This window comes from Bos indicus, chromosome 12 (genome assembly GCF_029378745.1).
Source record: "Bos indicus isolate NIAB-ARS_2022 breed Sahiwal x Tharparkar chromosome 12, NIAB-ARS_B.indTharparkar_mat_pri_1.0, whole genome shotgun sequence".
Classification (NCBI taxonomy): domain Eukaryota; kingdom Metazoa; phylum Chordata; class Mammalia; order Artiodactyla; family Bovidae; genus Bos; species Bos indicus.
Window position 1 is genome coordinate 75,249,103 of NC_091771.1, and position 14,354 is coordinate 75,263,456.

The 14,354-nt window shown below is 40.4% G+C and overlaps 1 protein-coding gene across 1 annotated transcript in view; it reads left to right on the forward strand.

Moving 5' to 3' along the window:
• LOC109567084 (ATP-binding cassette sub-family C member 4-like) overlaps positions 1–14,354 on the forward strand; it is a 62,979-nt gene that overhangs the window by 19,151 nt on the left and 29,474 nt on the right. Inside the window, exons 2-5 of the mRNA XM_070799970.1 lie at positions 2,612–2,731; positions 3,903–4,013; positions 10,190–10,290; positions 12,653–12,844. Coding sequence (XP_070656071.1) covers positions 2,612–2,731; positions 3,903–4,013; positions 10,190–10,290; positions 12,653–12,844 — 524 coding nt within the window. The remainder of the gene's footprint in view (positions 1–2,611; positions 2,732–3,902; positions 4,014–10,189; positions 10,291–12,652; positions 12,845–14,354) is intronic.

Consider the following 14,354-nt stretch of genomic DNA (forward strand, 5'->3'; position numbering starts at 1 on the left):
GTGGGTGGAGCTGGATCTCTTCTCTCTGGAGTGCAATGAAGTGTCCAGTAGTGAATTTTGAGATGTCTATGGGTTTGGTGTGACTTTTGGCCACCTTTATTTTAGTGCTTGGGGTTATGTTCCTATGTTGTTGGAGAATTAGCTTGGTATGTATGTCTTGCTCTGAAATTTGTTGGCTCTTAGGTGCAGCTTGGTTTCAGTGTAGGAATGGAGGCTTTTGGATGAGCTCTTGTTGATTAGTGTTCCATGAGTTTTCTGGTGTTCTCAAGTTTTGGATTTAAGCCTCCTGCCTCTGGCTTTCAGTCTTATTCTTACATCCCATCCATACAGACTTTCCCATCCATACAGCACCAATGATAAAACATCTAGGTTAATGATGAAAAGATTCTCCACAGTGAGGGACACCCAGAGAGGTTCACAGAGTTACATGGAGAAGAGAAGAAGGAGGAGGGAGATAGAGGTGACCAGGAGGAGAAGAGGGGGAGTCAAAAGGAGAGAGACCAATCCAACCAGTAATCAGTTCCCTACGTGTTCTCCACAGCCTAGAACACCCAAAGAGATCCAACAGATTTAGGCAGAGAAGAGAAGAGGTAGGGAGGAGATAGAGGTGACCACCTTTCAAAGAGAATGGGCTGCCTTTCTAGGTGGCTGGCATCCTCTGCCAGCATTCAGAAGTTGTTTTGTGGAATTTGTACAGCATTCAAATGGTATTTTGATGAATTTGTGGGGGAGAAAGTGGTCTCCCCATCTTATTCCTCTGCCATCTTAGGACCGCCCCTGCTCCTTCCTTCTTTATAGAACTGGGAACACTAAACACAAGAGGAGGTTCTGTGTCTTTACTTGTTTGTACCTCAACCCCTCCAAATGTGCAGTGCCCAGGTACACGTCTCTACTGACTAAATTGTCACCAGACCGGCATTCAGATACTGGACTAAGGAGTGAGGACCTGAAAACAGTTTGGAGTTTCCCCCTGGATTCTTTCCCCCATCATTTTATAAAATCTCTGTAGCCTCATGTAAGATGCATTACTAACTTCCCATAAACAACCTAGTTGTACTAACAGGTCTTCTCTAGAACCCACACAGGTAACAAATTGATGTCAGTATTTCCTGCTGATACAGCTCAAGTTATCACTCATTCCAGACAGAGGTCAGAGGCTCACCATGTGCCCCTGGCAATAGCAAGTTGCATCCTCATTCATGGTGGGGAATAAGAAATGTAAGGGTCCTCCCTGCCTGGCAGCCTGCAGCCCAGCTGTTCCCTGACAGGCAAGAGCCTGACCCTGGTGCTCATGGTCAGTGTGCTTTTAGAGAAGATGGCAGGAAATGAATGGGAAGTCATGTGACATCAGGCCCCCAACCACATGAAGTCACTCAAAAGAGGGACACTGAGGCCACTGTCAGATTCTAAAAGGGTGATGTGAGTATCACAGGCCACAGTGCCCTCCAAACAACAGGACAGGTGTCCAGCAGGCAGATATAAAAACATCCATCATGTTCCTGGAGCAGAAGTCAAGACTATTCAAAGGCTCCTCATCTGCCAGGTCCTGTGGGCACAAGGGCAGTGCAGAACCAGGTGCTCCGTGACCCATACAGAGAATCCTGGCGCAGGTGCAGGGAGAGTCCCAGGATGGGGGAGGTGGCAGACTGTCCACTTTCTTACTCATCTCATTCCTGTCCTATGTCTGGCTCCGGTCCAGGGTGGGGGATGCACTGACTCTATCTCAGCCCTTGGTTACTCATCTAAGGTGGAATCAATGCACAGGTAGCTCATCAAAATTCAGTGTGGTGAGGACTCTAATGAGGAATTAAAGTTTAAAATGCTACTGGTTAAAAAATTAGTGAATGATAATTACTCACCTATGGGGGAAAAAAAAAAAGAAATATTGCCATTTGCAGCAACATGGATGAATCTAGAGAGTATTATTCTTAGTAAAGAAAGTCAGAGAAAGACACATATGATATCACTTATACATGAAATCTAAAAATAATACAAATGAATCTATACACAAACTAGAAATAGACTCAGTGGCATAAAAAAACAAACTTGTGGTTACCAAAGGGCATTGGGAAAGAGTGAGGAGCAAATTAGAAATATGGGATTAATAGACACACTACTATTAATACGTCATATAGATAACAAGGATTAAGTGTAAAGCACAGAGAATTTTATTCAGTGTCTTGTAATAACCTATAATGGAATATAATCAGAGAAAAGAACTGAATGACTATACTGCATACCTGAAACTAGCAGATTATTGTAAATCAACTATACTTCACTATACTTTTAATAAATTGTGAGCAATTTCCACCTGGAAAGATACCAGAAGAATATGGAGGGAGAAATATTTGAGAGGATGTTGATGAAAGAACCAGTAAAGAATTTCTTTATCTAAATCTAGCTGGGATTTTGAATTTGATCAAAGATAGTTTCAAAGAGAATCTCTCATTCCCAGGTCATTAAAGTGTAGCATGGTGTGAGCAGGAATTTGAGGGTCACATGGAGGATTCCCTTTGGTAGGACGTGTGACCTCAGAGCCCGGGAGGCAGTGGTTTCCTCGCATCCAGCCTCCCTGACTTTCTCTGATGTGTGTCTGTCTCTGCTTCCCCAGCTCGGAGCCCAGTGTTTTCCCACTTAGCATCTTCTCTCCGGGGACTCTGGACCATCCGGGCATACAAAGCTGAACAGAAGTTTCAGGAGCTGTTTGATGCATACCAGGATTTGCATTCAGGTCTGTAAGTTTCTGGAGATGATTTCTAAGGATGGGATGTGCTCCCTTCTGAGGCCTGACCTCTGTCTCAAGTAGCCTGGCTGGCCAGTGCCTCTCTGTGTGTCAGCCCATGTTGCCCTCTGCACACATGCCTCCCCCACTCCTTCCTCTCAGCATCCCCTCTGTGCTCCCCCCTTCCCCCTCACAGCCCTGCTTTTCTCCCCTGACTGGCCTGCATTGTCCTTCCATCACTGTGCCCTGTGGATGTCTGTCTCTTTAAGGCAGGATTCAGTAAGCTTTTCTTTTTTCCAAAGGTCCAGATAGAAAATATTGTAGGCTTTGTGTGCTGTCTCTATTGTAACTACTCATCTTTGCCATTGTAGCACAAAGACAGGGAAAGATCATACATTAGTCCATGGCTGTATTCCAATAAAACTTTATTTTCAGAACCAGGTGGTGGCTGTTCTTCCCCCCTCAGGGTGTGCTTTGCCAAGTCTTTTGAGAGCATAGATTGAGGGTAGCAGAAGTGTTGAGGAAAATAAGTTCCTGATTTGCTACCCACTTGAGTATGCTTTGTATCAGCGAAGTTTGTTTGTTTGTTTTCCATCTCGGTAGAAAATTCAGAATTTCTTCTAAGTATATAAAATCCTGGCCAAACTTTCCAATCATTAATATATTTTGAAGATAACATGGCATTTGAAAGTCACATACAGACCCTGTTAGCTGATGGTCATGTGGACACTGACTCCTAAGAATAACCACTGCAGGCCCTGTAGTGAGGGCAGAAGGTGCTGGAAACGGTGTGAGCTGTGCTCTCTGCTGTCAGAGCTGGGAACAGCTGACCCTTTGAGAGGAGGATCTTCATGTTGAGGCCCAGCACTCCAGGGAACACACCAATGAGATGTTTTTCCAACTTCTTTCTTATGATGGTATTTCTCTTGATAACCCGTGGGTTGAAGTTTTCAAAGCATGCTTCCTGGACTGATTCCTCCTATGTCTCATATGTTGTTTTGTGTTGAACCTAGTTTTCTGGAATCTTCAGGTTCCTTTGAAGTTACAGGTGTGTAACTTTGCTGTCCTACCTTGTGTAAAATCTTCTGTAGCTTAACTGAGAAAATGCTCTCCCTCATGAGAAGCAGCTAACACGTTTTTTCTGTTTATGTATTACACTTATTATGGTTTACAAATGCAGAGGCTTGGTTCCTGCTTTTGACGACGTCCCGATGGCTCGCTGTGTATCTGGATGTCATCTGTGCCATCTTTGTCACTGTTGTTGCCTTTGGGGCCCTGATTCTGGTAGAATGTAAGTACACATGTGAATATTTGTGGTATATTTGCATTTGATAGCTTTGTTTGTAGTTATTAAACTGTTGTCATCTTGTCTAATATATACTCTTTGGTTCTAATGAGTTGTATTAAAGTGTCTGCAGCAGGAGACTCCACAGTGTGTCCATGTAAAGTAATTTGTGTCTTGATGAGAACTTCTATCATCTTTTTTACTTTTAATTATTTATTTACAGTAAGTCCTTGTTGAGATAATTTAAAATATTTTTTTGATTGGCAAATGTTTGATTTATGATGTGTTGGCTTCAGGTGTATAGCCAAGTGAATCTGTTATACATATATTCACTTTTTTAAAGATTTTTTTTCCATACCCCATGAACATTGGGGTGCCTGTATTCTTTTTAGTAATTTGCATTTTGATTAATACTTCAAATGAATAGTCCTTTAGAAAAGAATTTCTGGTTTTGACTTTTGGAATCTTCAGGAGCAAAGACCAGGTATGACATGCCTGCTGCAACAGACCTGTGGTGCCTTGGGCCCCTGCTTTGGCTCACTCAGGCCATTCTTTCATTTTTATTTTAAGTTTTATTGGGGTATAGTTCATTTACACTGTTGTCTTAGTTTCCGATGTACAGCAAAGTCAATCTGCTATACACATACATATATCCACTCTTTTTTAGATTCTTTTCCCATATAGATCATTACAGAGTTCTCTGTACTTTACAGTAGTTTCTTATTAATTATCTATTTTAATATTTTATATATAGTAGTATGTATGTGTCAGTCCCGGTCTTCCAATTTATCCCTCCCCTCCCATATCCCCTGGTAAACATAAGTTTATTTTCTACACCTGTTACTCTACTTCTGTTTTTTAGATATGTTCATTTGTAGCCTTTTGTTATATTCCACTTGCAAGCAATATCATATTCTACTTTTCTCAGACTTATTTCACTCAGTATGCAAATCTCTAGGTCCAGCCATGTTGCTGCAAATGGCATTATTTTGCCCTTTTTTATGGCTGAGTAACATTCCATTGTATATATGGTACTGCATCTTCCTTGTCCATTGCTCTGTTGACAGGCATTTAGGTTGTTTCCATGTCCCGGCTGTTGTAAATAGACCTGCAGTGAAGACTAGGGTGCATGTATCCTTATAAATTATGGTTTTCTCTGGATATAGGCCCTGGAGTGAGATTGCTGGATCTTAGTAGTGAGAGAGTCAATTCCTAGGCAGATTGATAAGTCCAGGGGTCCCCAAGGAGAGAGGGGTCTGGAATTCTTAAGGAGGAAAAAAGGACAAACATTTTTGTCCCTCTACATTCCTTAGGATTATATAATAATGTATCCTGCTTGAGGACAGTCTCTGGAAAAAAACCTTCTGGCTAATCCTGTTATCTTAAGGTGCAAATTATGGGAGTAGACCTATTGAGGTCTTTACAACCTCCAGACATTCTTTTGATTAACTGTAATAACTAATTAGAGAGTATATAACTCCATGGCTAACACTAGCAAGGGGGTACTCTTTCTGACCCCTTCTGATGCCTATCTCAGAAGCTTTCTCTATCTCCTTTATACTTTAATAAAACTTTATTACACACAAGTTCTGAGCGATCAAGCCTCGCCTCTGGCCCTGGACTGAATTCTTCTCCTCCAGAGGCCAAGAATCCTGGCATCTTTTTGTGTGTCTATTTTTAGTTTTTAAAATAACCTCCATATTGTTCTCCATAGTGGCTGTACTAATTTACAGTACTAATTTACATGTACTAATTTAATTTTCTCCACATCCTCTTCAGTACTTATTGTTTGTAGACTTTTTGATGATGGTCATTCTGACTGGTGTGAAACCTCACTGTAGTTTTTTGCTTAAAAAATGTTTTTTTTTACTGTAGTTTTGATATTCATTTCTTTAATAATGAGATGTTGACCATCTTTTCATGTGCTTTTTGGCCATCTGTATGTCTTCTTTGGAGAATGTCTGTTTTAATCTTCTGCCCATTTTTTGATTGGGCTGTTTACTTATTTATTTTTGATATTGAACTGCATGAACTGTTTGTATATTTTTGAGAGTAATCCCTTATCAGTCACTTCATTTGCAAATATTTCCCCCCATTCTGCAGGTTGTCTTTGTTTGTTTGTTTTTTGCTGTGTAAAAGTTTTTAAGCTTAATTGGGTCCCGTTTGTTTGTGTTTTATTTATTTTCATTGCTCTAGGAGGTGGGTTAAAAAGCTTGCTGCAATTTATGTCAGAGGGTTCTCCCTATGTTTTCATCTAAGAGTTTTCTAGTGTCTGGTCTTACATTTAGGTCTGTAATCTATTTGAGTTTACTTTTGTTTATGGTCTTAGGGAGTGTTCTGATTTTATTCTTTTAGATGTAGCTGTCCAGTTTTCCCAGCACCAATTATTAAAGAAACTGTCTTTCTCCATTGTATATTCTTGCTTCCTTTCTCATAGGTGACACAGGTGCATGGGTTTATCTCTGGACTTTTGTCCTGTTCCATTGATCTATATTTCTGTTTTTGGTGCCAGTAGCATATTGTTTCAATTACTGTAGCTTTGTGGTATAGTCTGAAGACAGGGGACATGATTCCTCCTAGCTTCATTTTTCTTCTTTGTTTTTCTCAAGATTACATTGGCTATTCATGGTATTTTGTATTTCCATACAAAATGTAGATATTTTTGTTCTAATTCTGTGAAAAATGCCGTTGGTAATTTGATAGAGATTGCACTGAATTTGTAGATTGCTTTTGAGTAGTTTGCTTGTTTGTTTACAGTAGGTCTTCATTGAGATCTTTTATCTTTTTATCTTTCTTTGAATGGGTTGAGATCTACATAACTGTAACAAGATGACCTCTGAACATCCTAGGTAGTGTCCTATAGCTGGATGGAAAGAACCAGGTTTACTATTAAGCTTTTTGTACAGATTAGGTTTTAGGTTTTAGCTTTTGGGTTACTTGGAATCCTTGGTTGTAGGGGTCTGAGAAAGATTCTCTATAGCAAAAACAGTATCCTCACTGCTGTGTGGGTCCCAGATAAGAAGTTGTTGGATTGTGTGGCATGAATTCACCACCCCTCACTATACCATAGGAATAGCCCTGAATTACAGTCTTTAATAATGGAAAAATGAAAGTAATATTTTAGATTTAAAAGCACTGGCTCTTAGAATCCATTGCCTTGTGTTTGTGATTTCAACTGCAGCTACACTGGATGTAGAAAGTGAAATTACATAATGATAATTGTAGTATAAGGACAAAAATCTGAACAATGGAATCCTCAACTATATTATACTGTCAAGTGTATCTCACTCCAGGTGGGATTAAATGATAAAGGACAAAAATGGTAAGGACCTAAGAGAAGCAGAAGAGATTAGGAAGAGGTGGCAAGAACACACAGAAAAATTGTACCAGCAAGATCTTAATGCCCTGGATAACCATGATGGTGTGGTCACTAATCTTGAGCCAGACATCCTGGATTGTGAAGTCAAATGGAACTTAGGACGCATCACTATGAACTAAGTTAGTGGAGGTAATGGAATTCCAGCTTAGCTATTTCAAATCCTAAAAGATAATGCTGTTTATATAATATGCCAGAAAATTTGAAAAACTCAGCAGTTGCCACAGGACTGAGAGTTGTTTTCATTCCAATCCCAAAGAAAGACAATGCCAAAGAATGTTCAAACTATCATACAATTGCACTCATTTTACATGCTAATAAAGTTATACTCAAAATCCTTCAAAGATTTCAACAGTATGTGAACTGGGAACTTCCAACTATACAAGCTTGTTTTAGAAAAGGCAGAGGAATCAGAGATCAAATTGCCAACATTCACTGAATCATAGAGAAAGCAAGGGGGTTCCAGAAAAAACATCTCCTTAATTGACTATGTTGAAAGGCTTTGACTCTGTGGATCACAATAAACTGTGGAAAATTCTGAAAGAGAGAGGAATACCAGACCATCTTACCTGTCTCCTGAGAACCTGAAAGCATTTAAAGAAGAATCAGAACTGGACATAGAACAATGAACTGATTCAAAATTGGGAAAGGAGTATGACAAAGCTATATGTTGTCACTATGTTTATTTAACTTATGTGCAAAATACATCATGCAAAATGCCAGGCTGGATGAAGCATAGCTGGAATCAAGATTGCTGGTAGAAATATCAATAACCTCAGATATACAGATGATACCATTCTAATGGCAGAAAGTGAAGAGAAACTGAAGAGCCTCTTGATGAAAGTGAAAGAGCAGAGTGAAAAAGCTGGCTTAAAACTCAGCATTCAAAGATCTAAGATCATGGCATCCAGTCCCATCTCTTCATGGCAAATAGATGGGAAAAAATTTAAAGCAGTGACAGATTTTATTTTCTTGGGTTCCAAAAATCACTGCAAACTGTGACTGCAACCATGAATAAAAAGACGTTTACTAACGCATATATATGGAATTTAGAAAGATGGTAACAATAACCCTGTATATGAGACAGCAAAAGAGACACTGATGTATAGAACAGTCTTTTGGACTCTGTGGGAGAGGGAGAGGGTGAGATGATTTGGGAGAATGGCATTGAAATATGTATAATACATATGAAACGAGTCGCCAGTCCAGGTTCGATGCACGATACTGGATGCTTGGGGCTGGTGCACTGGGACGACCCAGAGGGATGGTATGGGGAGGGAGGAGGGAGGAGGGTTCAGGATGGGGAACACGTGTATGCCTGTGGCAGATTCATTTCGATATATGGCAGAACCAATACAATATTGTAAAGTTTAAAAATAAAATTAAAAAAAAAAAGAAAATAAAAGGACGTTTGCTTCTTGGAAGGAAAGCTATGACAAATCTATACAGAATATTAAAAAGCGGCAACATCACTTTGCCAACAAATGTCCATATTGTGAAAGTTATGTTTTTTCCAGTAGTCATGTAAGAGTTGTCAATGGATGTAAAATTTGGGCCATTAAGAAGGCTGAGGGCTGAAGAATTGATGCTTTCAAGTTGTAGTGTTGGAGAAGACTCTTGAGAGTCCACTGGACAGCAAGGAGATCAAATCATTCAATCTTAAAGGAAATCAACCCTGAATATTCACTGGAAAGACTGATGCTGAAGCTGAAGTTCCAATACTTCTGCCACCTGACTCAAAGAGCTGATTCATTAGAAAAGACCTTGGGTACTGGGAAAGATTGAAGGCAGGAGAAGGAGGTGACAGAGGATGAGATGGTTAGATAGCATCACGAACTCAATGGACATGAATTTGAGCAAACTCTGGGAGATAACAAAGGACAGGGAAGCCTGTAGTGCTACAGTCTATGGTGTCACCAGAGTCAGACATGACTTAGTGACTTAACAACAACCACAGCTTTGTTATGTCTTTCTAAATTCATATTTAAAAAAATTTACTTAATTATTTGGCTGTATCGGGTCTTACCTGGGCATGTGGGACCTTCAGTCTTAGTTATAGTAGGCAGGACTTTAGTTGCAGCACGTGAACTCTTAGTTGTGGCATGTGGAGTCTAGTTGCCTGACCAGGAATTGAACCCGAGCCCCCTGCATTGAGAGTTCGGAGTTTTAGCTATTGGACCACCAGGGAAGTCCCTCATAGCGTTTTTTCTTTTTTCTTTTTTTCCTACTGTACTATTGTCTCATGCAACAGAAGTAATATTATGAATGATACTATCATTACATGCAAATGATTTAAATATTATAAAGAAGTCTTCTCACTACTATATAATAAAATAGATAACTAAAAAGGACCTACTGTATAGCACAGGGGATTCTATATAATACTCTGTAATGACATATATTGACTTCCCTGGTGGCTCAGATGGTAAAGCGTCTGTCTACAATGCGGGAGACCTGGGTTCAATCCCTGGGTTGGGAAGATCCCCTGGAGAAGGAAATTGTAATCCACTCCAGTACTATTGCCTGGAAAGTCCCATGGACAGAGAAGCCTGGTAGGCTACAGTCCATGGGGTATGGACTGTATGTAATGACATATCTGGTAAAATAATTTAAAAAGAACAGATTATATGTATATATCTGGCTAATTCACTTTATTGTACACCTGAAACTAACACAACTTTGTAAATCAACTATATACTCCAATAAAAATCATAAAAATAAAGGAGTCGTCTTTCTAAAGTGACAGAAGGACCTGTGTGAGGGGTTGAGAAGTAGACTAATTTTATTCCTCTTCTTCCTCATTTAGCCTTGGATCTTGGGCAGGTTGGCCTGGTCCTGTCTCTCTCTCTAGTACTCACGAGGATGTTCCAGTGGTGCGTCAGGCAAAGTGCTGAAGTTGAGAACATGGTGATGTTTATTTTTCTGTTCTTACCCTTTTCAGGTCTCCTTGCTGTTATATGGCATAAAAGCAATTCTTACATAAAATAATAAAACTTTTTTTTTTTTTTTTACATTATCTTACAAAGTTTTTTTTATGTTCTCCTCCATTTGCTTAAGGGCTTCCCTGGTGGCTCAGATGGTAAAAAATCCGGCTGCAATGCAGGAGCCACAAAAGAGAAAGATTTTATCCCTGGGTTGGAAAGATCCCCTGGAGAAGGGAATGGCTACCCATTCCAATATTCTTGCCTGGAGAATCCCCATGGACAGAGAAGTCTGGCAGGCTACAATCCATAGGGTTGCAAAGAGTAGAACATGACTGACCGACTTTCACTTTCCATCTGCTTAAAGTTAATAAAAATATATACATATTTTCCCACATATGTATGTCATGTCAGAGGGTTTTATATTCATCACAAACTGTCTTCAAATACAATAAATGTCTCTGTAGGAGAGAGGTTCTGAAATTCTGGAGACAACATAAGCTCGTTTCTTAGCAGCTAGTTTATCTTTGCTTCTTAATGGGTAATTTCTTATTTTTGGCAAAAGAAAAGAATCCAGTATTTTAAAGTTTATTTAATTAATATGTTCCTGCACCCCTCCCCTCCATTTTGTCACTTATTCATGTGTGTATTGAGCACCTGAATTTGCTGAGAGCCCTTCTCTCTGGTAGGATAGGCTCTCTCCCAAAATGTGCTCTTAAAGGTGTGGAGTTATGGTTGTTTAAGCCTTGACTGTGTTGATCACAATAAACTGTGGAAAATTTTGAAAGAGATGGGGATACCAGACCACCTGACCTGCCTCTTGAGAAACCTGTATGCAGGTCAGGAAGCAATAGTTAGAACTGGACATGGAACAACAGACTGGCTCCAAACAGGAAAAGGAGTACATCAAGGCTGTATATTGTCACCCTGCTTGTTTAAATTATAGGCAGAGTACATCATGAGAAACGCTGGGCTGGAAGAAGCACAAGCTGGGATCAAGATTGCCGGGAGAAATATCAATATCCTCAGATATGCAGATGACACCACCCTTATGGCAGAAAGTGAAGAGAAACTAAAAAGCCTTTTGGTGAAAGTGAAAGAGGAGAGTGAAAATGTTGGCTTAAAGCTCAACATTCAGAAAACTAAGATCATGGCATCTGGTCCCATCACTTCATGGAAAATAGATGGGAAAACAGTGGAAAGAGTGTCAGACTTTATTTTTTGGGGCTCCAAAATCACTGCAGATGGTAACTGCAGCCATGAAGTTAAAAGACGCTTTCTCCTTGGAAGGAAAGTTATGACCAACCTAGATAGCATATTCAAAAGCAGAGACATTACTTTGCCAACAAAGGTCCGTCTAGTCAAGGCTATGGTTTCTCCAGTGGTCATGTATGGATGTGAGAGTTAGACTGTGAAGAAAGCTGAGCGCTGATGTATTTATGCTTTTGAACTGTGGTGTTGGAGAAGACTCTTGAGAGTCCCTTGGACTGCAAGGAGATCAGTCCTGGGTGTTCTTTGGAAGAACTGATGCTAAAGCTGAAACTCCAATAGTTTGGCCACCTCATGAGAAGAGTTGACTAATTGGAAAAGACTCTGATGCTGGGAGAGGCTGGGGGCAGGAGGAGAAGGGGACGACAGAGGATGAGATGGCTGGATGGCATCACTGACTCAATGGACGTGAGTTTGAGTGAACTCTGGGAGTTGGTGATGGACAGGGAGGCCTGGCGTGCTGCGATTCATGGGGTCGCAAAGAGTCGGACATGACTGAGCGACTGAACTGAACTGAACTGAAGAGGCCTTAGTCATTAAGTAAATTATACACTTTTGAATATTTGTACCTTCTCCTAAAGGGAGAAAAACAATAAAAATGAAGTTTCTCCATTTATTTCTTCTAACAGAGTAGAAAGTGACTAATTATTAAAATGATGTTTGATGACTGTCCAGTTCTGGACATCTGTAACACGTGGCCCTTCTGTAGCCACACACACTGATTGATGTCCATAAGTGTTCTTCTTTTTCAAAAAAATTCTTGTGTGTGTGTGTGTGTTTTTTTTTTTATTTATTTAGATGTGAAAGGTGGATCAATAAAATCTTACCATTCATTTCTCTATTTTTTTTTAGCTTTTATATAAAGTTGAAGGAAGTAGTCATGTGTAAAAGTGTTGAAGATGATGAGCAAGTTTGCAAATCATCCAAGGCCTCATCAGACTCCTACTTCTGTCCTTTGTGGATGTTGAGACCTGAGATATTCTGAACCATAAAAAAGCAGGAGGTTTCATTTATAATCTCTGAACACCTATAAACTAGATCCTCTGATACTAACTCATGTGATGTCATATGTCTTTCAGATGATTTCAGTAGAAAGGGTAATTGAATATACAGACCTTGAGAAAGAAGAGCCCTGGGAACTTGAGTATCGTCCACCACCATTCTGGCCCCCAGACGGAAGGATTTCCTTTTTCAGTGTGAACTTCAGATATAACTCGGACAGTCCTCTGGTATTGAGGAACCTGGAAACATCCATTTACTCAAGAGAAAAGGTTAGTTTAAGCCATTCGCCTCTTTGAATCCAGCTAAAGATTTAGCACCACATCTGTTCTTGGCTTCCTTACCACTATGTCAGGGGGACTGTTTGCTCCTAATGGATGCAGATTATATCAGTGACATTGTAGGTGGATCTTTCTTGGAAACTGACCATGGCATGGGTATACCAGCAATTTTCCCCCTGTGTTGTGAGCTCCCTCATGGTGGTTGATGGGCTCTGGGGTTCCATCTTAACCTGACTCAGGACACTATATGTGACACCTGATTATTCATACAAAGTCTGGGACGTCAGCCTTGTCTTCCTGGCCCTAACTCTCCAATATCTCATTCCTTTCCATCTTTTCTTGTTTGTATTTCTGAGATCTCCTCCTCCTCCCATGGTGCCCTCTGGTGGCAGCCTCCTTCCCTATCCCTTAGCCCTTCCTGTAGCCTTGTCCTCCACTCACCCACACTGAGCTGCTGCCCCCCTGCCCTCCCCCAGTAGACTGCTTCTTTCTTAGCCCAGATCTGATCCTTACTGGGCTGTGTGAGCTGCTGCTGGAACCATAGCATAGCCTCAAGTCCACTCCTGCAGGGGCCATGAGGTGACCTTGTGTCCACCAGAGAAGAGCCTCAATAATGACCCAGTCAGGAGTGAGGAACCAGGGCCTCAGATAGAGGTAGGGTCTAGAGACTGGCTCAAAGTCAAAAGCAAATTGAAGGGAGCAGAGAAGATCCTTGTGAAAGATGGCAGAGAGGCTTGTGACCTGGACCTGTCAGCATCCATGTCTGCTGGTGATGTTCTTTCTGCACTCAGCTTGAGGCCCTCAGCTGGGACCAGGACAGAGTCTTGAAGAAGACACTAAACCAGAACAGACAAGGTGTTAGGAGCTCTTCCCCACCTTACTCTGCAGCCAGTTTGTCTGTCACACACCCCCCTGCAATGGGACTGCGTGCAGGTTCTCCCAAAGCACCACGTCCTCCCTGTTCCCTGTGCACATACTGGTCCTGCCTCAGAGACCCAGGCCCTCCATCATCTGGATGGTGAAAATCTCATTTTTGGAGTCAACTTGAATGCATCTTCGAGACCCTCAGTTTAATGTACCCTTAATATACCCTTATATATACTAATATACTAATATATATTATATATATTTAATATACATACTTAACATATACTTAATGTACTAACATATACTTAATATACTAATATACATATTAGTGTATATATATAATACTTTTAGTATTAGTGTATATATATACTTTTATACACACACACACTAATATACCCTTAGTGTCTTTTATATTAAGGTAGCATTTATGGTACACCTATGTTCATAGCAGCCAAAAGTTGGAAGGAACTAGATCCTTACAATGAAGTATTATTCAGCCTTAAAAAGGAAGAAAATTCTGACCTATGGATAAACCTTGATGACATCACAAACCTTGATGACAGACACAAAAGAAATGAATACTCTCATTCCATTTATGTGAGATTCCTAGAGTAGTCAAATCCAAGAAGACAGG